At 33.7% G+C, this 26508-nt stretch overlaps 1 protein-coding gene across 1 annotated transcript; it reads right to left on the bottom strand.

Moving 5' to 3' along the window:
• Positions 1-317: 317 nt before the first annotated feature.
• On the bottom strand, positions 318-12019 carry LOC124353111 (flavin reductase (NADPH)-like). Its single transcript, XM_046802939.1, has 4 exons — positions 11734-12019; positions 9011-9175; positions 5314-5403; positions 318-1080 (listed from the first exon to the last, which is right to left on the bottom strand). Exons 1-4 carry the CDS (start codon positions 11804-11806, stop codon positions 794-796), a joined length of 615 nt encoding a protein of 204 aa, XP_046658895.1. The 5' UTR covers positions 11807-12019; the 3' UTR covers positions 318-793.
• Positions 12020-26508: the final 14489 nt, after the last annotated feature.

A 26508-nucleotide genomic window follows, 5' to 3' on the forward strand; every position in this document is an offset into this window, starting at 1 on the left:
TCAGTATTACTGACATGTACTGCTAAAAGATCGCTCTCAACAATGAAACAAGAACAGGTCAAGAACCTTTTAAGGAACAAAATGGGGAATGAGCGGTTGACTGCACTTGCCTTACTTTCTGTCCACTACAGAAAAATATCAGTCGTCTTGACACCCAAAATGTTTTCCAGGCTACAATCTTGCCCTTATTGTGTCAAACTAAGCTATCATATGTGTGTAGATGAGTGGTTTAAGGGCTAATAATTTAACACAATCATAAACATAATGGAATTCTACAGAACCTTAATAAATGCTTGAAAACAGCAAAATACAACATGTAATACATAAAGGCAGAAATTTGTATATTTTGATTCCATTATTTTACTTACAATCACATACATTTCATCGATATACATTTCATTTTACATAGTCTACTTAATTCATACTTAAACTAGCACGCATGTCAACATTCTGCCTTCTATAACCAAGTTCACCAAGGTTTTTCTAAACTATACTCCACAAAGTATTTAATCACAAAAATCTTCATGTACTTAAGCATTATTTTTATTTATGTTTCATATTGAACTTGTACTGGTAAATAAACACCTTGGCACATTCAAAGTTTTTACCTTTTTAGCCACAACAAATATTTTTCTTCGTATTGGCATTACACCATTGCATACGTTACGTCTAGCATTATTTTGGACAAATTTAACATTTTTATTTACAAAATATTCAAGAAAAGAGTGCAATTTTCATTTAATCAAAGTTAATAGCTGTGTCTTTCAATACTCCGCCTAGCTATTGTTTGCTGTTATCTTCGAGGATTGCTGGCGATTCCAACCGCTTTTTGGAAGTGTTCTGGCTTTGTCAGACTGTCCACAAAGAACTGGGCCAGGTCGTATTTAGAAACGGTCGAGTATCTCGGATTTGCGTCGTGTTGTACGATGTAACCGGTGGAACGTTGGTCACTGATGTAGGCGGCGTTGACAGCAACCCACTGTAATCCACTTGTCTTCAGGGCCTCGAACATCCTCCTGTGGTCGGCAGTGACTTCGTGGTACATCACTGGCACCTTCTTAGGGTCGTAGAATAAGAACACTGCAACAGTTGGGTGTTAGAGAGTTTAATGTGTAAAAATGCACCATAGGTAAAAAGTGGATAGAAAACTTCACTAAATAAAATAAAACCATATGTATTAGCTTTTTGCAATAGTAATTTGAACATATAGCAATTTATAACAAAGATTACAATCTGAATCAAAATTTGACTAAACTATGTTTCCTGCTGAATTTGATAAGTGTTTTAGATTAGGATAATTAGACTTTTATTTTTTATTAGTGTGTATATATAATTTTAAATATTTCATGTACTGATTGAATTAGATATTACTAATTTCAATTACAAGTTGGAGAATTATATTAAATGGTTGTATAAATTAAACATTGTATACCTAAATAAAGTATTTTTGTGGTTAACTTAAAACAAAGAGATGTTTACCAGAGTCTTTTTTAATTCTACTTTAATCTAAGATTCCAAAGTAAAAAGATAAGAGTTCGGTAACATGTAATACTTTGTCTGGAGAATAAGTGAGTCTGGACGCTTTCAAGGTTCTATTCTTGGACCAATTCTATTCCTTACTTTTGTGGTTGATCTCCTTCCAGTGTCAACACAATAAACTGTAACTTACATATCGGCTGTGATCATGGAGAGGGATTTGCAATCTCTGCATTATGGTGACTATGAGTGCTTGGGTGAGTTGTGCAACTGGTTTCTTACCAATGGTTTGAAACTGAATGAATCAAAATATATTATTAGTTAATGTAGTATGTCAATCGGTTGACTGTGGAGAGCAACATTTCTGTTGAATATTTCACTAAGTTCCACCAAACCGAGCTTTTCTTCCCACACTGAATACTTTGAGAGAAAAAAATTGAATTTGATTGCTTACGCTTAGGATTCAGATCAATTACTTTTCACCAATTATCATAAGAACAGTATATTTTTTTAATTTTCAGAGTGTAATGAAATATAGTTTACTTGTATGGAGCAGCACAAATTTACAAAATTATAGTAGAATATTCATCAAACAAAAGAGAACTTTTTGAATAATGTAAAAAAATCTAAGTACCATTTTAAACCGTTATTCACTGTTACCATCCCAAGTTTGTATATTTTTGAAATTTGTAAATTTTTTGTAAAAGATCAAGATTTGTTTATAAATACTTGCCAGAGTTTCTATAAAAAAAAGACATAATTTTGTTTCGTATCCTGTTCATTCTTTTAGTACACTGGAACAATAGATTTACTACATAATGTGCAAAATAATCAACAAACTCTATAAATTAATAAGTGTAGTATTTAATAACTTATTTAAAAAAAAGTTAATATAGTACATTTACTCCTTCGACGAATATTTTAAACAAAATATTCCTCTAATAATAGAATGAGATGGATAGATGATTCCTGTATTTATAAATGTAAGGTTATCTCTACTATATGATAATTTTATTAATATGAATATTATTTACTAAGACATTTCCTGCTGTAAAATTTGTATTAAAAATAGGGAATAAACATGTTATTATTATTAACAAATTCTACTATTTTTTCCACACAACTAGATAACACTTGCACAATTATGATTTATATTGGTATGAAATTGTATTGATGATACATAAATAATTCAAGTATGAATTTTGAACAGTGGCCTAACTAAGAGGTGGTGGGTTTTAAGAGCTCTACAAAATAAAAAAAATGTGTTTAACCTAAGAGCAATTCAACTTGTTGGAAATGCAACAGTTAAGTGTTTTAATTCAAATCGGGCTTATATATTTGATTTAAATTTAGATTTATTCCATTCCCTTAGTACTGTGTGCTCTTTCTCCTAATTACATCACCGATTAGTACTTACCTGAAAGAAATTAACCATTTATGACATACTTTACTGAAATCAGAGTTAACAACAAGATAAGGGGATAAGGGAACTGACACCTGATATGTTGATGATGTCATCTACACAATGTCAATTGCTTGCACAATACACTACAGTGTAAAATTGCAATACAAAAGTTAGCCCCGATCGCTGAATTACACAATAAAACAATCAGTTATGCTAAAATGAATTTTATTTGCCAATAAGTATGTTCTGGGGTTACTGTGAATATTGGAATGGTTTTTACACCATAGATTAATGCTAAAAATAGTTTTTTGAACAAAAATATATCATGTAATATGATTTTTTTTATCAGAAACAGTTTTTTTAAACTAACTAAACTCATATCTTATTCTTTCTTTGAAGGTTATTTTTGACGATGGAAGGATTGTTAAGGAAACAATTTTTCCGGACATTTGCCATCGTTCAGTGAAGATCTCGAAACGTAGTGTTACTGATTTCTTGTTTCACTGAACGATGGCAAATGTCCGGAAAAATCCTGTTTCATATCTTATATTATATCAAAACTAAACATATTTAGTAGATCATAAAAGTTTGTTCAAACTCTCTTTAACCGAGGGTATCATGGGTTTGATTCCCGGGGGTATGCCAGTGGGCTTGGATTGTTTTTACTTTAAAGTGTTTTATTATAATCAATTTACCCTAGAATTGGCTAATGTTTTGTGGAGTCTTTTAATCAAGATTGTTTAATATTCGATTTATTGGCATTTGAATACAGTTTATCACAGAATCTGTATTTCATTACACTTGGATAGATATACTGAGTATTTTGATATAAGATACTTAAGATTTACATAAACAAACAACATTTTAACAAATGATAAATTAACAAACAATAAAAAACACACTACATTATTGCTTCATTATTGAAGTTTAATAATTTCTCTGAAGTTTGATGTTGGTACTTTTTGTTCTTTATCTCTTTAACTGCAATCTAGTAGTCCTCCTTCGTAGACTAATGGATATAGTCTCGATTCTCTAACTGAGAGATCACAGGTTCAAATCCCGGGGAGGGCCAATCATGTATAGACATGATACAGTGTGTGTACTTTGACAATATAAAAACCAGTGTACAATACGTCGAAGCCGGCATAGCAAAAGCTGAGGCTTAAAAGAGAGAGAGAAAAAAAAATCAATGCAATTATCTGTTTTCTGTTGTTGTTGGCTTGTCATTCGAGCTATACATTTTATTCCACGGCATAGTTTAACTAGTGTTTGTTTTGGAAAAAGATTTGTGAACAAGTCTTTCAGTTTTTCGCTGTTCACAGAAAACTTGTAACATTTTCTTTTGAACTTATTGTACTATTTAAAACTATAAGAAATTCTACATAACAGAGTTTGTTTTTTATTTCTTTTGTAATGTATAAGTTGCATAATTTGTAAATTTAATGTGTTTTAATTAAATTTTACGTAAAATGTAAGTTAAGAAAAAAAATTTACAACTAAACTATGTTAATTTACATATTTCAACTCCTTTACATGTAGAAAACTTTTTACTATGTGTTCAATACTTTTGAAATTTGTTTTGTTTGAAAAATGATATTTTTTTATTGTAATGTGTTTCCTAAAAAACAAACTTCTGACTTAGCAGTTAAAATTAAATAAAAATACACATTAATTCAGTAAAATTATCATGATTTTTGTAGTAGACCAAATCATTTCCTTAAAATTGCAGTTTATTTTTTAATTAATAATTTATATTTTGATATTTAAAATAAAACATACACTTTCTGATAACGAATAGCTTAGAATTATAGCTATGATGTAATACATTTTACATAACAGCAACTTTAGTTCAGATCCAAGCATTGTTTTTGTTCTACAAATAACTAGAGTGCCTAAATGGTTTAAAAATAATTATAATTATGATAGAAAATAGAAGAGTATTCCACTGTGAATTAAACAGTACGTAACATAATGGGGTAAGTATGAAAACTATGTTTTATGAATTTTTAAATATTTTTTGCAAACATGCCAAAAATACCTTTCCATTATACAGGCTCACCATTGCCATTTTTATAGGGTTAAAATACCATTTTGGTAGAGAGGACTCCCTGTAAAAAGACTATCATTTAACATTACTGCAATAGAAACTACTATGATAGTGAAGTTGCTTAAAGACTTGACTTTGGAAACATTACATTTTATGTAATGATGAAGACGTCAATTTAATACTAATGTGTACTTAGGAAATAAGGTAAGAGTGGCTTTCACATGGAGTGAAAATTGTCTTTAGTAGCTGTGGGGATGATTGGGAATGGGCGTTACATTTAGGTGACCATGCAGCCACAGTCTAGAAACATTTTCAGCATTCCATACTAACACAATATTGTCAAAATAGTTTCACTAGTGTTTAAACGACTATTGTGTATACATACATGATAGACAGACCGAGACTACACTAATGTTTAGTGCCTTCATCCCTGCTATTATGTTTTTCAGACCATCCGACATCACTGTTGTTGGACCTAAAATCATTAAAACAATATAATTAATAAAACAAAGTCAACGCTTATTTTTTCATAACACAATGGTATCTTAGAAATTGAAATCCTTATTTGATAGGATTTATTTGTAATTAATTTAATAGTAAACATATGAAATACCTACTATCGTTTAAGTGCTTGAAAAACAAGAAGCCTAGCAAGGACGTAGCCAGCGGGCCAGCGAGGGGTCCAAGGGGTCTGGACTCCCCCAAATTTTTAATTTTTTTAAGCTACATAGATTTTTAGTAAACTATTATTATTATTGGAACAATTCAGTATTACTGATATGTACTGCTGAAAGATCGTTCTTAACAAAGAAACGGGTCAAGAACTGTTTAAAGAACAAAATAGGGCCTTACTCTCTGTCCACTATGAGAAAATATCAGTTATCTGGACCCCCCAAATTTTTTTCCTGGCTACGTTCTTGAGGCCTAATAAGAAAAGTTTGCATTTACTACACCTTTAATTTGTTTCTGAATAGTTTTCTTCATGGGATCATTTTGAAACTTAAAATTAAATTGAATGTCCAAAAACATAAAATTTTACTTGTATTCATATTTTTATAAAGAAATGAATATAGGAAATGTATAAATTTCATAAACACCACTCAATGAAAACTAGAATTTATGAAATAAGTGATCTGAAAAGGCGATAATCAATATTTATTCTTTCATTATCTCTGACTGAGATAACGATAGTAAAGTGTATTATTTAAAACCCATCATAAAGTTGATAAGATAAATAAATTTATGCTGTAAAAACAGCACAAGGTAACAGTGACATGGCTATTATGTCTTGCCAATCATAATTCTAGAAATTACAAGTAAAATCTGTAAAACTTTTTACATATTTATTATACTTGCATGATTTAAAAACTAGTATGAATTGATATAGCTGCCTTGAACAACCAAGATGTGATATGAAACTCGATACGAATTTTGTATTCTAAGATATCCAAGGAATGATAGTATTGTGTGCAATAAACTTTGCAGAATTTCCTATCAATAAACTGATACAATTGAGTGTGAAAGGGTCTGACCAAAGTAATGTCTTCATGGTATTTCTATACAGAATTATTTGTAACTTTGCTGCCTTTTGATCCCAAAATCAATAGGGCTCACTTCATTGGACCAAGAAGAACCCATGTCCCAAGTTTCAAATTTGTGCAACCTTTCTATCAAGAGGTCTCACAGATTACTGACAATGAAATGATTTTAAGAAGTCCCTGTTGGGTCTTAAGAATTCATTGGGTCATGGTCATCAAATGTAGACCATATTGGGTTTACAATATACATTGGGCATCAGTTTGAACAAATGTTCTTGGTACACTGCAAGCAATATGGGATAAAGCTGCTGCTATTTTGTCATATTTAGCAGCATGTCAATGCTACCACTTTATGGTAACTTTGAAGAGATAAAAAGCATACCTTCAATTGAATCACTAAATAATGCTCATTAATTGATGGGAATTGAGTTCACAGCAAAGTTTGAGGAACTCATTTTCTTGTCTTCTTCCAGGTTGACATGAAGGGTTAAATTCCTTAAAAGCATGCTCCTCTTTTATATTGGTGAAAAATTCAAGCCGTCCTCCAAGAAAATTTTCCTCATTGAGGCTGAACATTGCCCATCTGTGAAACTTAAAATGTGTTTCATAGATCTATTTTTAGATTTTAGCAGAACATTGATGTGCATTTTTCTTGAAATCTTCTTAGGTTTATATGTATTTTATTAATTAGCATGTCTGGTAATTTCCAGCCTTTAGTGCATAGAAACCATAATATCCGAATTTGTTATGCCTGTCACACCTAACTGTGGCAAGTTGGAATATTTTCTCACCCAGCAATTTGGCCATAAAATACAAATATAATATTTTTAACATGACCAGGTTACATATTCCATAGCCTCATGGTACGTTGTAAACACTGGTTTAAAACCATATACACTTGCTTGTTTACTTAATTATTAGAATACTAATGTGTTACAATATATACATTAATTTAACATTACTTATTGTAATAATAGTTAAATAATTTTAAGACAACAACTCTTCTTGAATCATTTGTGATATTAATGATTGGTAGAATGATGCAGAACTTTGCCACAGTATCATCCTACTGGGAATTAATGTGTACTTTAAAGTAGATGTTTGTTTTCTAAAGAAGTGCTCCTTATATCTCAACCCAGACTTATTCTTAGTTTTTATTTTGTATCACTGCAAATTTGGTAAAAACTTTCATCAGAAAGATTCCAATCAGATAACATATAAATGTCTTGCATCTAGTAGCAGATACAATACATTCATCCATCCATGACCTCATTCTTGATATCCAACATGAGTTTTATCAGCTAATATTTCTAAAAATGCTGTTTCCAATATTTTTTAATTGCTTGACGTATATATTACTCAAGTCTAAGTTTCTTTATACATATAAAAGGTTCTTTCTTTGAACACATGACTTCTATTTTAATTAACTATATGAATGTAAGATAATGGCAGTTCAATTTTAAATGAAATGAAATATGCCTTTATTCAAGAGGCGGAGTTAGGACTATTTAGCCCTCTCTACCACTCAACCTCACATAATATACAGATATACATATATATATATACATATTTACATTTAATGACCTTAAAACTATAAGAAATTACATTTTAAATTAAAATTTAAAATTAACCAAAATATATACTACTATGTAATAATTAAAAATCAAATTTATCAGCTTAATATGTAGAAAAGTTTCAAACAAAGATAAATTAAAACTTAAATTAACTATTTACTTTTTAAAGAATTTCTTGTTATTGCTACATTCATTCTCTCAAAACACATAGCCTGACCACAAGCACGCCACGAGCACCGCCACCCGTCACCCCTACAGACCGCCCAGCAACAAGTCCCTGTCCCCTGCCCCAAAACGAGCTCGACCTTCTATAATACGGATATCATCAGGAAGAGAGTTCCAGAGGCGACATGCCTGAACAGTGAACGACTTACTGAAGAAGTTCGATCGATGAACAGGAATTGAAAGTAACGTGGATCCCCTTCTCGTAGGTCGTTCACTTATATCGGAAATAAATTTGAAATTTTCGGACAGGTAAACAGGTGACTTGTTTTTTGATAACTGAATGTAGAGTTGAAAGAATGTGAAGTTGGCGAAGTTGTTGAAGTTTCAGAAGCGATAGCTGTTTGAAAAATGGAGTCACATGCTCATAACGTCTGAGATTGAAAATAAATCTGATACAATAGTTTTGAGCACGTTTGAAGCCTGTCCGAAAGCTCAACAGTCATGTCACTGATCACAACGTTGCCCCAATAGTAAAAATTAGTACTTGAAATTTGGGAGTGCCGATGGCCAAGTGGTCTGTCGTTGGACTCTGGGTCTGAGTTAGAGATAGCGCAGGTTCGAATCCTGTCTGTGACTGTTGCACTTTTTATCAGTACCATCGACCTTGTACTGTATCGACTCTCCCCCTTATTCTGTTTGATAAGATCCTCGCACAGGCCAGTGGCCCATGAGGACGGACAGAATAAGACTTATAAATGGGATCGGTCTCTCCTTTAAAAAAAAAAAAAAATTATTTATCACTTACCTAAGTGGTTTCTTGTTCCGAGAACCACTATAACTGCGTCTTGCCCCTCCAAAGTGCGTTTAACGTCTTCAGCATGTAAAACATCACCCTTGATAACATCAACTTTTCCATTATATTCTTTTGGTAATTTAGTTGGATCCCTTAAAAGGGCTCGAATTTTCAAACCTGGTAAAAGCAAATTTTACATTAATGTAATGAATGGTTAATATAATACATGTTTATATTAATACATAACATATTTAATTGATATTATAGATAAGTTTATATACATAAATATAACAAAAATCAAATGGAAGAATAATATGAAATGTTAATTTTGAATTTGAAATATGCAGATTAATTTGTTGTAAAGGTTTACAAAAGTCTCGGATTGAGTTGAATTTTGAAAAATTATCTTCATATATAATATACAAGATATCTTAGATTATTAGTATCAATTGATTTATGATGGAGGTCTGTAAGGAAATAAATCTAATTATAAAACCATTTTTGGTGTGGAAAAGTCACTAAAATTGAAAAGTTTTGTTTTATTACCAGAGTTATGTACTGGTATGTGAAAATACACCTTTACGATGAATAATAAAGACCTTTTGGGAGAAATAATAAGAGAGTCGGAAGAGGTGCTCCCAATTCTTGTTTCTCACAGCAATTTCTTCTTTGTTTAAAGTTTGGGTACTTTAGTATTATCTGGAGGCTACTATTGTTTTAACAGTTTTTGTTACCAAGGTTCTAAAAACTACAGTAATTTGGTATTATCTGAAGGCCATTATTTTTTAAACAGTTTTTATTTCTGAAACCTTAAAAAACTATTGTACTTTAGTATTATCCAGAGGCCACTCCTCACAGAGGGCAAACTACACTATTATATAAAAAAAAGGCTTTATTCGGCTCAACTTAAAAAATTAAATGTCATTATGACGATCGGTTTATTTTTCTGCTTCCCAAAACGAAGCGATGTTGGCGAGAACGAGGCCAATCTGTCCTTATACATCGCTTCCTTTTTGGAGGTAGAAAATAAGAAACAATTGTCATAATGACATGTAATTTTCAAAGTAAATGAAATAAAGTGTGTTCTTTCTAATAATGAAGTCCCAGGTAAGAAAAACTGTTCCGATAATAGTGGGCTCCAGAAAATACCAAAATACTAAAAGTTTGTTATAGACAATGAAAGGCTTAAAACGATCATGGAATTTCTTTTACAAAATCCTTTGGAAGGGAATTTGAGGTTCAAACAATGGCAAATGTCAAAAATCCTATTATTCTTAGCAATGTTTGTGTGTAGACGATATTACTGAAACTGATATCATAAGAAAGGAAAAGAGTGTTCAAATGTTTATAATGAAGATACCACATGGTACATGTTCAGTCTCACAGGTTAGCCGCTGGGCAATGAATTTGAAATGCAATTTATAATTTGAGGCTAAAATTTAAAACTGTGTTTAAAATAGAAACATGTCTTTTCACTTCAGAAAACTTAAGATTTTACTATATTAGTATGAGTAAATAGTTGGTTATACACTAATTGCGTTGCTAATTGTCTGCTTATACTAATAGTGTAACAAAGTATTTTTGGAGATCTAGTCAAAAGTTCCTAGGATTCTTTAAGAAGTGTTATCTAAAAAAATACCAATTCATTTTAGAAATTCACATATATAGTAATTAAACAATGGCATAACTTTGTTATTTATTGGCAATTTTTAAAATTCTTTTTTAATTTGTAAAAATATAAGTAGTCTATAATTAATGTTATATACTCAAAACCTCCTTCAAATATAAAAAAAGTAAAAAAATGTTAAAACAAAAATTTAACTTAGGTTTTTTTGTATATAAATATTTAATGTTGATGTCCAAAGAAGTATTTAATAAAATCACACATCCAATAACACACTAAAGTAACACTTTATTTTCAAAATACCTAGCAAATATCAAATTATCTCCAAAAATAAAAATATTATAGTATTTTTTTTATTTGAAAATTGATGTCTGACTATATTGATTGTTGTGCTTACTACTAATTAATCAGTTGCGTGTGTCCAATAATAACATGTTTTAAAGAAAGAATGTTCATTTTTTAAATATGAATTGGTATAAAAACATGGGTAAATATATAATATTTTAAAATTTTAGTAAATTTTCTTTGAGCATCTGGGGAATGTGATGTTTTAGCTCCAAAAATATTAAGATAATAATAATTTTATTTTTAAATACTTATTTTAAAACATATTCGACATGGTAGGGTAGAAACATTACAAAATGTTATTAGTTATGGTATACTATTACTATGAAAATATATCCTTTTGAGTTTTTAAAACACAAAACCACTGTTCTGTTTCTTTATGATGTCAGACATTTTGTAACAAATAACTACTGTATATTTAGTTGGTGTACCTCTCTTGCATAATTTTAAATGTTGTAGAACATCTCTGAGCTGTCAGTGTTGTCTACTTCTAGCCTAATAAGAATGGAAAGCTCGTAAGATACTGATGTATTTTAGTGAACATAGATCATTTACAAACTACAAAACCAGATAGTGCTATTAATCTCATAAGGTCTGTTAATGCACATAAAAGGCATTTTGAATTCAATTGATCATAGTCTATTTTTAAAATTAGCAATGGATAGCAAGCTAACCTACTTATTTTAAGTTAATATTAGTACAGTAATTTTAATTATTATAAAATTTTAAGTTAATTGTTAATTATATCCATGAGATATTTATTTACCTTTGTCCAAAGCTGCTTTAATTACACAGACACCAGTCATTCCGGTAGCACCAAATATTGCAATGTTTTTCATTTTCTTTTGTCGATACAAAAGAATAAATTGTAAAATTCACTAAAACACGTAATTCACTGCTCATTGCTGTGTTTTGCAACAAGTAACGCAACGTAGGAAGAGGCCACACATGAACTATCTCTGAAGTACCATGATAGTATCAACAATGAGATATATTTCTGCCAACCTCACATCAGCTGTTTACGTAGCAAAATACACCAGGTGCTTGCTCCACTGTAATTCTTGCTGTACAGCGTAAGATGTATAAATAGGTCTGCTCTATAAATAGACTGTGCGGGATAACTGACATCACTTGTCAATTATAGCCATCACTGTGAACTAATCAATGTATCATTGAGGATTTTTCAATGTAACTAAAAACAGGTGGTAAGTTTAACTCTTTAACACTTTAACTCTTTTACTGGTGGTTATTTGTTTGTAGTTTTATCTAAATCTTGTAAGTTTTATTTTATGTGAGAATTTCTTGTAACACAATGAAAAACAAAATATTATAACGGTAACGACAATACATTTTAATATTCTCATTTTCTTTTCGGTTTGTAGCAAAAAATAGAATTATAAATCTTTCATGTTATTTAAAACAAGACACACACACAATAATGCACAAGTAGCAACATAAAAAAAAAAAAAAAAAAAAAAAAAAACACTTTATTGGGAATATTGTATTGAGCTCTTTTTCACCTTCCGCTTAGTCCAGCATCTGAATTTGACACTGGTGCAAATTGACTCTTAGAATCTGAAATCAGACACTGGTGCAAATTGACTCCTGGAATCTGACACTGGTGCACATTGACTCTTGAAATCTGACAATGGTGCAAATTGACTCCTGAAATCTGAAATCAGACAATGGTGCAAATTGACTCCTGGAATCTGTAGTCTACATCCATCTGAAGAGATCTTTAAGAAATCAGCAATGAAGACGTTATGAACAAACTCTGCATCGTTTTGACATCAGAGAACTCTATGCTACACAGAAGCTCACTCTAGTTACCCAGCAGCTAACAAGTGTAATCTAGGTAAAGGGTATTCTCATCGTCTCATCAGGTGCACAATTGAGTACTGGACTGCAGATTCCAGAAGTCAATCTATACCAATGTCAGATTTCAGACGCTGCACTAAGTGGAAGGTGAAATGGAGCTTACCACCATAGCTGCTATATATAAGAAACACTTAGTGATGTCTACAATACCAAGAAATCTTATTTTGTATTATTCAAATACAAAAACATTATTAATTTTAGACAGTGTACACCAACCATACCATCTGTCGCATAACAGTCTTCATTAAGTTTCAAGATCATTGGAGTTTTTCCAACATCTTCCTGGTGGGATATGGTTAATTTCACTGTTTGAAAAGCTGCTCTGACCTGATTTCCACCAAAAAGTACTAAAACTTGCCCTGTAATCATGTTAGGGGGCTTCCCTCATGGGTCCCTCGCTGTGAGGGATTATCCTTAACACCGTACTGGCCTGTTGAAGGACATCCCAAGGAAGGAAACACACCATCGTAAATTGGATCCTGCCTGTGAAGAGTTTCATGTAAATTTCATATCCACAACTCAATTTATTTTTGAGATCGTTCACAGAAACACAGACAGAAGAGAAATTTGCCCCCTGATAGATAAGCTTCACTGACACTCAGTCAATGATTAACGGAGTTTATAGGTACCTGGTATATATAATATAAAGATACATAAATAAATTAACTATCTTCAAATAAATAAAAAACCTAACAGTGTTATACTCCTTATAAATTTCTGTACACCTTCAGTGTACTTCATTAAACACTAAACATACATAAACATTTACAAATTAAATTAACAAGAAAAAAACCAGATAATATACACAATGTCAGTAATGTATTTGGTGATTATCTTCTGTCTATAGACAGCTGGGAAATATTTTTTAAATTCTTACAAAAATTAAAAAAGTAAAATAGTATTATTACGTTAAATGTCTATCTATAACCGCTTTTAAACATTTATTAGGAAACAAGTTTTGTTGGTCTTAGATGTACTCCCCCCCCCACCCCCCCCCCCCCCCACCCCCCCCCCCCCCCACCCCCCCCCCCCCCCACCCCCCCCCCCCCCCACCCCCCCCCCCCCCCACCCCCCCCCATTAAACAAATAATACCCGTGTTCAAACTTCGTACAGAAACACTCTCCCCTCGTTACTTTGATTGTCACATTTGGAATCATTGAGTAGGATATGTAAGATTTGAATCCTGTGATATTTCTACAGAATTACGAATAGATTTGATCATTTCTTTTGTGGAGACAAAAGAGGAGTCAACGTATTGTTTTTTAAACCCGCTGTCCAAAATATATAATTTAGTTTTAGGATAGATAAGCATGATGGGGGGAACAACAGAGGACTGTTTGCACAATCTGACAATCAGAGATGAAGTAAAGATAGTGGTCATGAGGAGCAAAAATCAACCAGCCACATGATACGAATTAAATTAGCATATAGATAGCCTTTTCTAACTTGACAGATAATTAATGACAGATAACAATCGATTTTCTATCAACAGTCCATTGGGTCTTTTCTAATATGTCCCCGCATTCACAAAGATCGTAATTAAAGCGGTTAACTCATTGTCAATTGAAAAGCGGGAAATCCTGAAAACTCTGGTTGGTCACTTTTATCACCGACGAATCACGAGTTTGGCCACCTCCTACCTATATAAGGTGCGTTTTCCACTCGTCTTATCTTATCAGTGATAAACGCGCGCCAGTTGATCTGGGCTTGGACTTTGCAAGCTCGAGTTAATTTTTTTTTTTTCTAAAAGAGCAAGCACCGCGTGATCTAACCATTCTGAAAATTTTGTTGATCCTACAACAGGAGCACACACACAGAGAATCGAATCGCTCTGGGTGTCGACAAAACGGCGTAATAGGAACGAATGCGGTCACAACTTGCTAGACTCATACTTGTGTGAGTTTCTGTGGAAAACATCGCCACCAAAACACAGATTTGTTCGAACAAATCCTGGAGGATATTAAAGCGTTCTGGCCACCAGAATAGTATATTATTTTAAACATCTTTCATTATTAATTTGTGTTTTTTCGTACAAATTAATAAACTCGTTTTTCAATTGTTTTTGGAAATTATTGTCAAAAACCTAGCTTAACCTAACATCAATTACGTTTACAAATTATATTTGTAGCTCTAGTAACGTAATCTAACTTATAGAAATTAAAATAGGGAATGCGGGGACATACTAGAAAAGACCCCAGTCCATTTTCTAACTATGCTACAATAAATTTTGTCAACTACCAAACTTTATCAAATTCTACAAAACTGAAAAAGCTGTTGACTGAGAGAAGACTCTGTGTTGGTTTACGACATATCTAACGAGCAAAGGTGCTATCGGCCGGTAATGCTCTACTCTGAGTTGTAGCCCGACCATCAACTCGGGTTATCCAGGAAACAATGAGTATTGTACGCGAGCACAGCCGATATATGTCATTATTTATGATTTGTTACAGTACCCGTTGACAGACACTGATATAAGTATCGCAGCTCACTGTACGTTACGGCCGTACACTAGCGAGCAGCCACCGCGCGACATTGCTGGCAATCTCGACTGAACGGTGTCGTAGAATAATTGAACAACCGCTGCAGAAACAAGTTTATCTGTCCTTGGTACCGACTTGGGCTCGTTCTGCTGTAATGGGGTTGTCTTTGCTTTACTGTGATCTAAATCATCGAGACCGTGTTTATGTGCGACAGCCACCAATAAAGATGTGGAGCGATATCTTAATCAAACTGCAGTTAACGCGAAATAAACAAACTATTTCATATCGAAGTCATTTCCTAGTGTGGTCTATTTTTAGACCACATTTCTAGGGGGTTTGATCCATTAGACTAAGATAGGAGAAAAAGATGCTTTACATTCTCAAATTTGAAACTCGCCAATAGACAATTAATTCGCGTTTCGTATGTAGATAAGTCAGGTAATGCTAGAGGCGTGAGCTGACAATTTACTAGCACACTCTGGCGGCAACGATATAAAGTTCCTGGCGAACTAGTTGCCGGCGTATCCGAGCAGTACATATACCGAGCGGTCTAAGACGTCGTACTTTGGAAATAGGTTGGTGGTAGACAGCGCAGGTTCAAATCCGGTCTGTGGCCTTATCACTTTTTGTCAGTACCATCGATCTTGTGCTGTATCGACTCTTCCGTTGTTCTGTTTGATAAGTAAGAAGATCCTCGCACAGGCCAGTGGCCCATGAGGACGAGCAGAATAAGGCTTAAAAGGAGATTTGCCTTACTTAAAAAAAAGAAAGAACAACCCTACTAAGCGACACAAACCCGCAACACCTCGCACATTAGTTAGATATTCCAGTTTACCATCACCCCTCCCTGACTACAGGGTAAATATATAGGGACCTATCGGAGGGTCTGTCCAACGATTATTCTCGTCAATCTTGTTGGCAAAAATAACAATCCTCAAGTGCAGTTACGTTTTCTATCTGACAAGAAGGTAAGAATTACTAAGTTTTGCACTCCCCTCACTCTGTTCTTACATGACCACATTATGTGCTGCAATAAAACAAGAACGAGCCAGGGTCAAGGCCAATAAATATGTGGATCATTAAGAAATTAAGTATGCCCAATAGACAAATTTCTTTATTTACATATTCTTCAAGAACATTAATAGAGTCACGCATGTTTAAAACACAACAGTTAAATATATTTAAATTAATATTGTCGGCTATAAATGATGTCAGGATACGTCTTGGAATCTCAATTCTTCCCTGCATGCTTCTAGGAATTCTTTGAGGGTGTAAAATGGCTGGTTTACAGGGAATTTGTGGATTTTACTCTTCAGAGCTTCTCCCTTTAGTCTTTTGATATTGTCTGGTAGAGTGATCCATAATTTTCGGCCGATGTAAGATGGCTTTTCTTCAAAAAGTGCTGTACGGTGTGGAGGCAGAACAAAGTGGCTGCGTGGCAGGTGTTAAGTGAGTGGAGGTCTTTGGCAGGTGTTATGTGAGTGGAGGTCTTTCCCTGTTTGGAGATTCAGCTGATGGAACACGCAAAATTACTCATCCCCCAGTAACGGTCATTATTCCCATGGATTGGAAAGCATGTCTGCAGCTTTGTTGGGGTTCAAGTTCAGCAAGGGCTCTTATGGTTTTTTTCTGCAATATGAGCACCCTGTGGAGATTTCCAGCAGAGGATCCACTCCACACAATATTCCAGGCAATCTTTTTTCTAAAATCGAATAATGTATCATCCCGATATTCACAATTTACACGTGAAAACAAAAATTGGACATTTCAACCATTAATGGTAAAATTGTACACACCACTCCCCATGTAAGTAATACCTGGCTGGCTTTATATGTATATTTAGCTAGCTAAAAGAAACTATTCAAGCTGAGAGAAAGAGGTTCCTCCAATGCATTCCTTGTCTGGATGATACTCACCATCATAAAGACTAAACTAAAAAAAACAAACTCCGTAAAATATATTGGAAAACCAGGGACAGTAAAGATTGGGAGATGTATAAAAGAACACGCAATGAATTGAATGGGATGGTGTTGGAGAGCAAAGAGAGATTTTTTCACTGAGAAATTATCCTCTAACAAGGATCCCAAAGATTTTTGGACTTGTTTGAAACAGTGTAATATAGTTATGAAAAACAGAAATGAAAACATTCCACACCAACTGAAGCTTGATGACATCAATCAAGTATTTTGTCAATATGGGGAATGGAAATGAAGCCAGTGTTGAAGAAATTGATGTCTTCAGAACTAGTAAGAGAATTTAATCGATGATATGATTTTTAGCTTTTCTGCTTGTCACTGAAGATGATGTAAAAAAAAGCACTAAATGAAATAAAATCTAAAGCTGTTGGTAGTGATGAAATATCCATCCAAATGATTAAGGCCGTGAGTCCGTATGCTTTGGGTGCAATTACTCATCACATTAACAAATCATTGATGGTGTGTTTCCCGCAGAGATGGAAAATGAGTATTGTTCATCCATTGCAAAAAGTAACGTCCCCCTAAAAGTGTCCAACAACTGAGACCCATCTCGATTTTACCAGCAATATCAAAGATTATGGAAAAGATAGTAACACGTCAAATAGCACAGTATATGAACGAAGTAAACATATTGCCAAAAACACAATCTGGATTTAGAAAAAATCATAGCACATGCACTGCCCTGTTCAGTGACTTAATTGATGCGAAAGATAAAGGGATGTGTAGTTTCACTAGTGATACTGGACTACTCACAAGCATTTGATTCCCTTAACCATGAACTTTTGTACGCTAAGATGCATTTTTATGGCTTTGACAAAAAATTCAATCGAGTGGGTAAAATCATAACTAGGAAGACAGAAGTCAGGTTACAAAGATGGGAAGTGGGACGTCAACTTCACTTGTCAAAAGGCGAGGTGTTCCTCAAGGAAGTTGTCTTGGACCTATATTGTTCAACTTATATACGTCTGACTTACCCAGTTGTGTTCAAAGCTGTGCAGCTCACCTGTACGCAGATGATTGTCAGTTGCGCTTGTCATACTACGAGCCTGGCTCCATTGATGAGGCTATTGAGAAAATAAATTCCGACCTAGTGAACATCAACACTTGGTCGGTTAACAATGGCCTTAAACTCAATATAGGTAAGTGCATTGTCCTTCATCTTGCCCCACACAATCTGGTGCAGGCCCTTGGTCAGAGAGGAGTGAGAGTAAGGCTCAAGTGGGGAGAGCCTGTCTGTCTCTGAGTCAGTCAAGACTCTCGGAGTTGTGCTTGACAGTGAGCTCACCTTTTCTGATCATGTCACTCATGCTATCCAGCGTGCCCTTGGTAGGCTGAGGGGTCTGTACAGATTTAGAAGTCTGCTGCCAGAATCCGCTAAGCTCCGGCTTATGAGTTCTCTTGTTCTATCTGTATTTTATTACTGCTATCTTGTATACGGCAACAGTATCTCTAGGGGAGACATAGATCGGATTCAAAGACTGCAAAACTCTGCAGTTCGATTCATTTTCAATTTGAGGCGCTTTGATCATGTGTCACCCTTCCGAGATGCTGTTAGTTTGTCCCCCATGGAAAATGTATGCAGGATCCTGACGTGTGGCATGATCCACAAGGTGCTTGCGCTGGGGTGAGCCGCGGTACCTGATCGAGAAGCTCCAATTTCGGGAGGAGGTCTCTCAACGCAGTGTCCGCCATGGTGGACCTGCTTCACTTTCCCAGAGTCAAGCATGAGTTTGGGGAGGAGGAGGCTTTTCTTACTTTTGGCCCAAAGTTGTACAATGACCTCCCTAGAACCTTAATACAGACTTCTGTTAATGTTTTTAAAAGTAAATTAAGAAAAATGATTGTACAGTAATTTACTTTTGTCTTGTTTGGGTGTTTTTCTTTAGTCTATAGGTTTTAGTTTTTTATTTCCCAGTATTGTAAATAGTATAAGATATGACAAGAGTTGTTCTGTAAAGCAGTTGTTATACTGAGAAACGCTTGCAATAAAGGCATTTTTATTTATTTATTTATAAATTTATAGCGGCAATTATTGATACAAAACCTTGCTTGCAAAACAAAATTACGTAGTTTCCACCATTCCACTCAAAGTAAATAACTTAATTGAAATGTTTTACATACGATAATCTCGTTAAAATAAGCATCTGAAGGAAAAAGTATATATTATAATAAAACATTTATAAAATAATATTAAAAAATATTTCAATTACTGTGAAATAATTGTGAATTATGCTTATATTACAATTATATTAACATTCGTATTTCCACTAATAAAACATATTTGCAATTTGAATAGCGAAGCTGATTTTGTCTTGGCTGTGTTGTAAAGTTATCACTATTTTACTATTCTTCTTCGGTTTTGATTTTTGGATCAAAATAAGACTAGACGCTTGATCAATGAACTTACACTAGATATGAGAGCAATCATCAGATTATTTTTAAAATCTGCTAAATCTTATAAAGGCAGGAGAATTGTTTAGCTGTATCGTATCGTAAACTTACGATTTAAGTTACGTAAATAAGTTTTTCTTTTTTTTAGACAAAACACATAGGTTATCAATGTCTGTAGTCAATAATTGGCAGTTATTAGTTTAATAGTTTGCTTTAACTATATAGGGGAACCAACGGTTTAAAGGTGACTTCAGAACCACCACCAAAGGTAGGGCAGGCGGACTCCAGGCGAAGTTAGGCTAAGAAGCCCTCTCAAACGCTTAACCTGGGGACCAAAGGCCACAACTTCCGAACCACCACCAATGCTGGGCAGGCGGACTGCTTGCAAGGACAGGATCGCTCAGCGGTCACCCTTCCCAGCAGCAGCCACGCTCGACGTTGCTTGATTCGGTTATCTTGCGAAAAACCGCCGTACCCGTTACACAGCGCCATTGACATAACCACCTGTCGATAACGCTGTATTTTCTCAGTTTTATAGTCAGTGAACATATATAAATAATCTTGCATCTTTAAGAACACTGCAGTTACTGCACTTACGTGATAGAACTGTGGCAGCCTTCAAATTGCCACCCTGTAGGTCCGTCTCCCTAGAAAAAAATCGAATTAATAATTATAAAACCATGCTTTGAACTGCAAAGTATTTCCGAATCAACTCATTAAACAGTGATTATAAGTTAAAGTGATATCCGTTCATGTACGATGTCGAACTACGATAATTTAACGAGCCCTGTAATCTTAATAGCCCCGTCGTATGTGCAGGTAATTACATCAACTGTAGAGGATGTACTTAAATCATTATATCCTTTATCTCGTATAAATTATTGTACAGATACGCGCACATTACTGTACCAGAAAAGTAATTATTGGACAATCCAGTTAACTTAATTGCTTTTGATTTGATTAATTGATCATTATTCCCCTTGTTTAGGCTAAGGAGCTGGGATAAATAAATGTACATTAAATGCTTTTTGTCATTGAAGTAAATCATCTTGGCAAGAATGCAGAACAGTAATATAAATAACCTGGCATGAGATGAGTAAAGAAACTAAAAGAGAAAATATGCGTCCTTACGACGGAGCTATTGCGCATGCGCAGTAATGGATATGTCGTTATACTCCAGCTGCTAACTGTTTCAGCTGTTAGTTATTAACAGTTTCTAAAAAACGTACTTATACGCTAACTCACTGAAACGTTTGTACAGCTGTTATAGTGCACAATACGTAATTTCACATTCGAAAATTTTAAACTAATTAATTATTATTAATTATTTACTAAAAGAAATTAAATAAGGGATAAATTAAATTAAGAACGCTCTTTTTAAATTCTTTTTTTTGCACAGAGACAAAAATCCTTGCACTTCCTAATAGTTTGTCGATAATAATGGAAGGAATCTTGGAATTTTATTTATAAATGGATGGAACCTATTTGTTGGCCGTACATGAAAAATGTACGGTATATTCCCAGAAGAGCTCTAGAATACGTTATGGGTAAGAAAACTATTTTCTCAGCAATTTCCTTTATCAGTAAAATGTGCCAAAAATGTATTCTTTTTTTAGTATTTCGTTAAAATTACCCCATACTTAATTTTACGTGCTTTAAGGTCCATTTAATAAATAGCAAGAAGTATTCCATAAAGAAGAAAATACTGTTGTTTTTCCAAACAGAACAAATAGAATTTTCATAAAATTGTAAATTTTTTCTGATTGAACAACATAGGTATTTATTGTTTTCTAATTAAAATTAAACTCTTTAATTCACACACTTTCTGACCTATGATATATATATATATATATATATATATATATATATATATATATATATATATACTTGGTCCCGGCGGAGCAAGTACTTTTTGCGATTCAATGTTTATTGAAAATATATATATATATATTATATATATATATATTATATATATAATCATATTCGAGTTAAAAAGGCTGTATTCTTTGGAGTAACTCATCACAACTTATAGTATCATAGAAACTAAGTTTTCTGCGATTTTTTCAAGTTTATAACTCAAGTTGTATTGTCTCTGTAAGAATCTATGAGTAGGCTATGCATGTCGAACTTTTTAGGGCAGACACAAGCTAAGTAAACCAATCATGTGTTCATTAAGCCATAAGTTTCTAAATAAATAAACCATCGGTATCAGTAGCATCATATTAAATAATATGATGAACCTATCAGTCTTATTACTATCACACAAAAATGCTATTACAATTAAAACCAATGCCAACAGTGCAAAAACGATGACTTCTAGATGTAGTTTTTAATTAAATAAAGTAAATTATTTATAGTTTATTCACCAAAAGTGTTCTTCTAAATTTACACAAGCAAAATCAAGATATTTATAACGTTAGGTAAAGTACTGAATACTAGTTACAATTTGTTTAAATACTTTACAACAGAAAACACAGACTTGAAAATATAATTAATCAATTGTTGTTTAAAGTTTGTTATTGACGATGGAAGTTTTAAAAGGATACCAGGATTTTGAACACTTGCCATCGTTATAAGTTATATAAGGTATCATACAACGCTTAGAGAAATGAGGAATATATCTTCTTCGTCAGGTGAGGGAGGTATATATAAATAACAAACAAAAAGAACAGAAAGAAGTAAAGAAGGGAAAGAAAAGGGTTCAAAAATACCCAAAAGCTGGTTGAAAGTTCCAGTCCAGGCGTTGTCACTGCACAGGATGCAAGTCCCGAGCACAAATCACTTGCCGATGGCGTAGTGTAGAGGGTACAATGGTTATCGCAACATAAAAGGATCAAGCAACATCCGCTAAGCGATCCTGTCCTTGCAAGCAGTCCGCCTGCCCAGCAATTGGTGGTGGTTCGGAAGTCACCTTTAAGTAAGCCGTTGGTCCCCAGATTAAGCGTTTGAGAGGGCTTCTTAGCCTAACTTCGCCTGGTTAAATGAGACTCACCTTTACTTTACTTTATCAGTTATGTTTGAACCCTTTTATTTACTTCTTTCTGTTCTTTATTTTTGTATGTATTAATAACCTCCCCCACCTGATGAAGACGATAGATTCCAAGTCTCGAAACGTCGTGTTACACCTTTAACAACCCATAATGAATCAGATTCTTTTTGTACCGTCGCGTCAATTTTCACCCAACAGGTGCGGCCAACCAAGGTATATTTTAAACGATATCGAAATTCATAATCAATCATGTTGCCACCTCAACATAATCCACTAATGCCCGTAGAGAGTTTATAAACATCCCGTTTATAAGCGCAGGCACGCAACCGGTCACCGACTACCGTGCGGTACGTACACGGACGGTAGCCGTGTAATTACACGGCAAGAATGGCACCTAATGATCGACTCGCTCACAAATTGTTTCCGAATGAACTCTCCAAACGTAGAATTAAGCCGTCGATTACAAACCCAGAATTAATAGTGTCATTATCGCCGGAGAGTATTCCAGGAGCTATATACGATCATTTTAATGGACGCAGACTAACTGATTACAAAACGATCCTTAGATTGCTTGCCTCACCTCTCGCTACCGGTAATTAGATGTTTTGCTGTCGCTTCGCAAAGGTAAATTAAATCCCACAGTAACGCCGAATTCCAGTACAACCGTTCTCCAAATAGCCAGCGTTCACCGCGGTTCCCGCTTTCGCCGCTAGGTGCCAGTACAGTGCAGACAGGTTGACGCTGAACAACACTGTTTTTGTTCTACTATTGACAGGATACATTAAAAGCTGATAAAATTGTATTATATTTTTGATATACAGGGTGATTCATGAAGTTCGCCCCCCACTTCTACAGCACATTGTACTAGTAAAAATAATGAAAAAATGTTATATAAACATAGGTCCGAAAACGCTTCGTTAGCGAATTACAGCTAGCGAAAGATTTCGCCTGAATTCCTGGGTAAAGAGTAAAATAAAGCCATACTGAACTTTTGGAAAGGTTAGTTAAGTAAGAAATATCGTGGATTCTTATGTATTTTTACCTGATAAAGCTAATAAAATAGGTTTCAGAACTGTACCTGTAGTAGTTTTTGAGGGATTCAGGGTTAAATGCAAAAAATGGGGGCACGAAACAATGTTTTTTTAAGTTTGATGTACAATAACTTTGTTAAATTGGTAATAAATACATAAAATCAACGAACATTAATTGTAGAGAATTTAATTCTGAGAAAATTGATATAATCAAAGTCTAAAATAAAACAGAAATAAGTACCAAAAAATCGATTTTATTCAGTATAATACATTACTAGCTGTAAAGAAATACCGTACGGTTATTTAGTTAAAATAAAACAAAAAAAATTTTTGTTCCTTAATGATGAGATAAATTGAGAAAACAAGATTAACTGTTAAATAAATTTGTTTGTAAATAAAAATATCATGTTTTATTACGTTGTATTTTTTTTTTTAATAAAAATTTACATCAAATGTTCGAAAAACAAATGAAGCAAACAATTTTTCCCCATTATTGTTTTACTAATCATCGAAATGCAGTTTTTTGTTTTTATTAATTTCTAAGTTGGTAACCGCACGAATAACAGCTGATCAACAATGGTATTCTGTACTGTTACGTTAGAAACTGTGTATTAGAGGTGTTTTGCAATCTACAGCGATCGGGTTCTGTGAATCGTGTTATTAAATGCAATTTTTTCTGTGAGTTATAATTCGATTGTTTATTCAGCGAAAAAATGCCTGCTTACTTATAATACAGAGGAATACGCTGATATGGTTTTTATTTTGGGTTACTGTAATGGTAATGCTAGAGCTGCTGTAGAAGAATATGAAACTACGTTACCTACCCTAATAGGAGGATTCCAGATACCAAAACAACTTTCAGGAACTTTTCGTACTCTTCGGGAAACAGGATCACTATCAAGTACTAGAACCAATTATGAACGAGCTGTCCAACTTGATGATGATATTGTCTTATTAATGCTGTTCATATCGCAGTCCAGATGTAAGTACACGACGTATTTATAGGCGGATAGGAGTTTCGCAGTCAACGGTGTGGAGGTCACTTAATCGAAACAAATTTTATCCGTTTCATAAACAAAAGGTTCAACATCTACAGCTAGGGGATGGTCCGCTTCGCTTGGAGTTTTGCAACTTTTTGAATATTAATAATCAACTCTACAAGCGTATTTTGTTTACGGATGAGGCACAATTTACTCGGGATGGTGTCGATAACTTGCACAATGAACACTCATGGGCAGAAGAAAATCCACATGAGGTAGTAGAACAGAAATTTCAACACCGATTTAGCGTCAATGTCTGGTGTGGCCTTTTTGCACAATCGGCTGATTGGACCTTTCATATTACCTGGACGCCTAAATGCTGAGTTCTATTTGCACTTCCTTCAAGAAGAGTTGCCGCAGCTGTTAGAGAATGTTCCTTTACATCTCAGACAAAATTTGTACTTCCAGCATGACGGAGCACCTCCCCACATTTCACGTGCCGTTTCTGCTTACTTAAATCATCAATTTCCTGGACAATGGATTGGTCGTGGAGGGCCTCACTCTTGGCCACCAAGATCACCAGATCTATCTCCATTGGATTATTGCATCTGGGGTTGGATGAAAGACATTGTATACAAGACAAAAGTGAATTCTCGTGTTGAATTAATTGCCCGTATTATGGATATTCGGCTGTACAGATACAGGGAAGTCCTGAAAAAATTAAGAAACGCAACAAAAGCAATACACAAACGTGCTGCATAAATATATTGATAATGATGGCCTCATTTTCGAACATCTATTATAAAAAGGTGCGTTACGGTTGGCCCAACCTGATTAATTTTGCTTAAAACTAGTAATGTATTATACTGAATAAAATCGATTTTTTTGGTACTTATTTTCTGTTTTATTTTAGACTTTGATGATATCAATTTTCTCAGAATTAAATTCTCTAGCAATTAATGTTTGTTGATTTTATGTATTTATTACCAATTTAACAAAGTTATTGTACATCAAACTTAAAAAAACATTGTTTCGTGCCCCCATTTTTTGCATTTAACCCTGAATCCCTCAAAAACTACTACAGGTACAGTTCTGAAACCTATTTTATTAGCTTTATCAGGTAAAAATACATAAGAATCCACGATATTTCTTACTTAACTAACCTTTCCAAAAGTTCAGTATGGGCTTTATTTTACTCTTTGCCCAGGAATTCAGGCGAAATCTTTCGCTAGCTGTAATTCGCTAACGAAGCGTTTGCGGACCTATGTTTATATAACATTTTTTCATTATTTTTACTAGTACAATGTGCTGTAGAAGTGGGGGGAGAACTTCATGAATCACCCTGTATATTAGTTTTAAAATATCAGTTACGCAAATATGTTTTTAAATACCGACAACTAAAGGTTAAAGTGTCTTAATTATTTATTCTTTAGATATATCATAAATAGTAATACTTAGTCTAAGTATTAATTTCATTTAGTTATACGCATTCATTTAAATTGTTAATTTTACACATTAATTCAACAACTTCTCTTTATGTACCAAAGATCAAAACTAGTATTCATTACTTTTTATTAACTAATTATTAAATATAAATTTTGAAATGATGAATCCTACAAATAATGTCAACTTCATATTTCTTGTATTTGTAAGTTACCGAATTCCAAGTTGGCTATTACAATCAAAGTTATAATGAAACAGTTTTTAAACCTGTTATCAGAATGAAAATTAAACATTGTGCATGTTGAGTGCACCTTCCTCTTAGTGCACCGTTTGGAATCTGGATGTAGCGGTTATTTAGGCTAAGAGTCGCAC

This window comes from Homalodisca vitripennis, chromosome 1 (assembly GCF_021130785.1).
Source record: "Homalodisca vitripennis isolate AUS2020 chromosome 1, UT_GWSS_2.1, whole genome shotgun sequence".
Lineage (NCBI taxonomy): Eukaryota > Metazoa > Arthropoda > Insecta > Hemiptera > Cicadellidae > Homalodisca > Homalodisca vitripennis.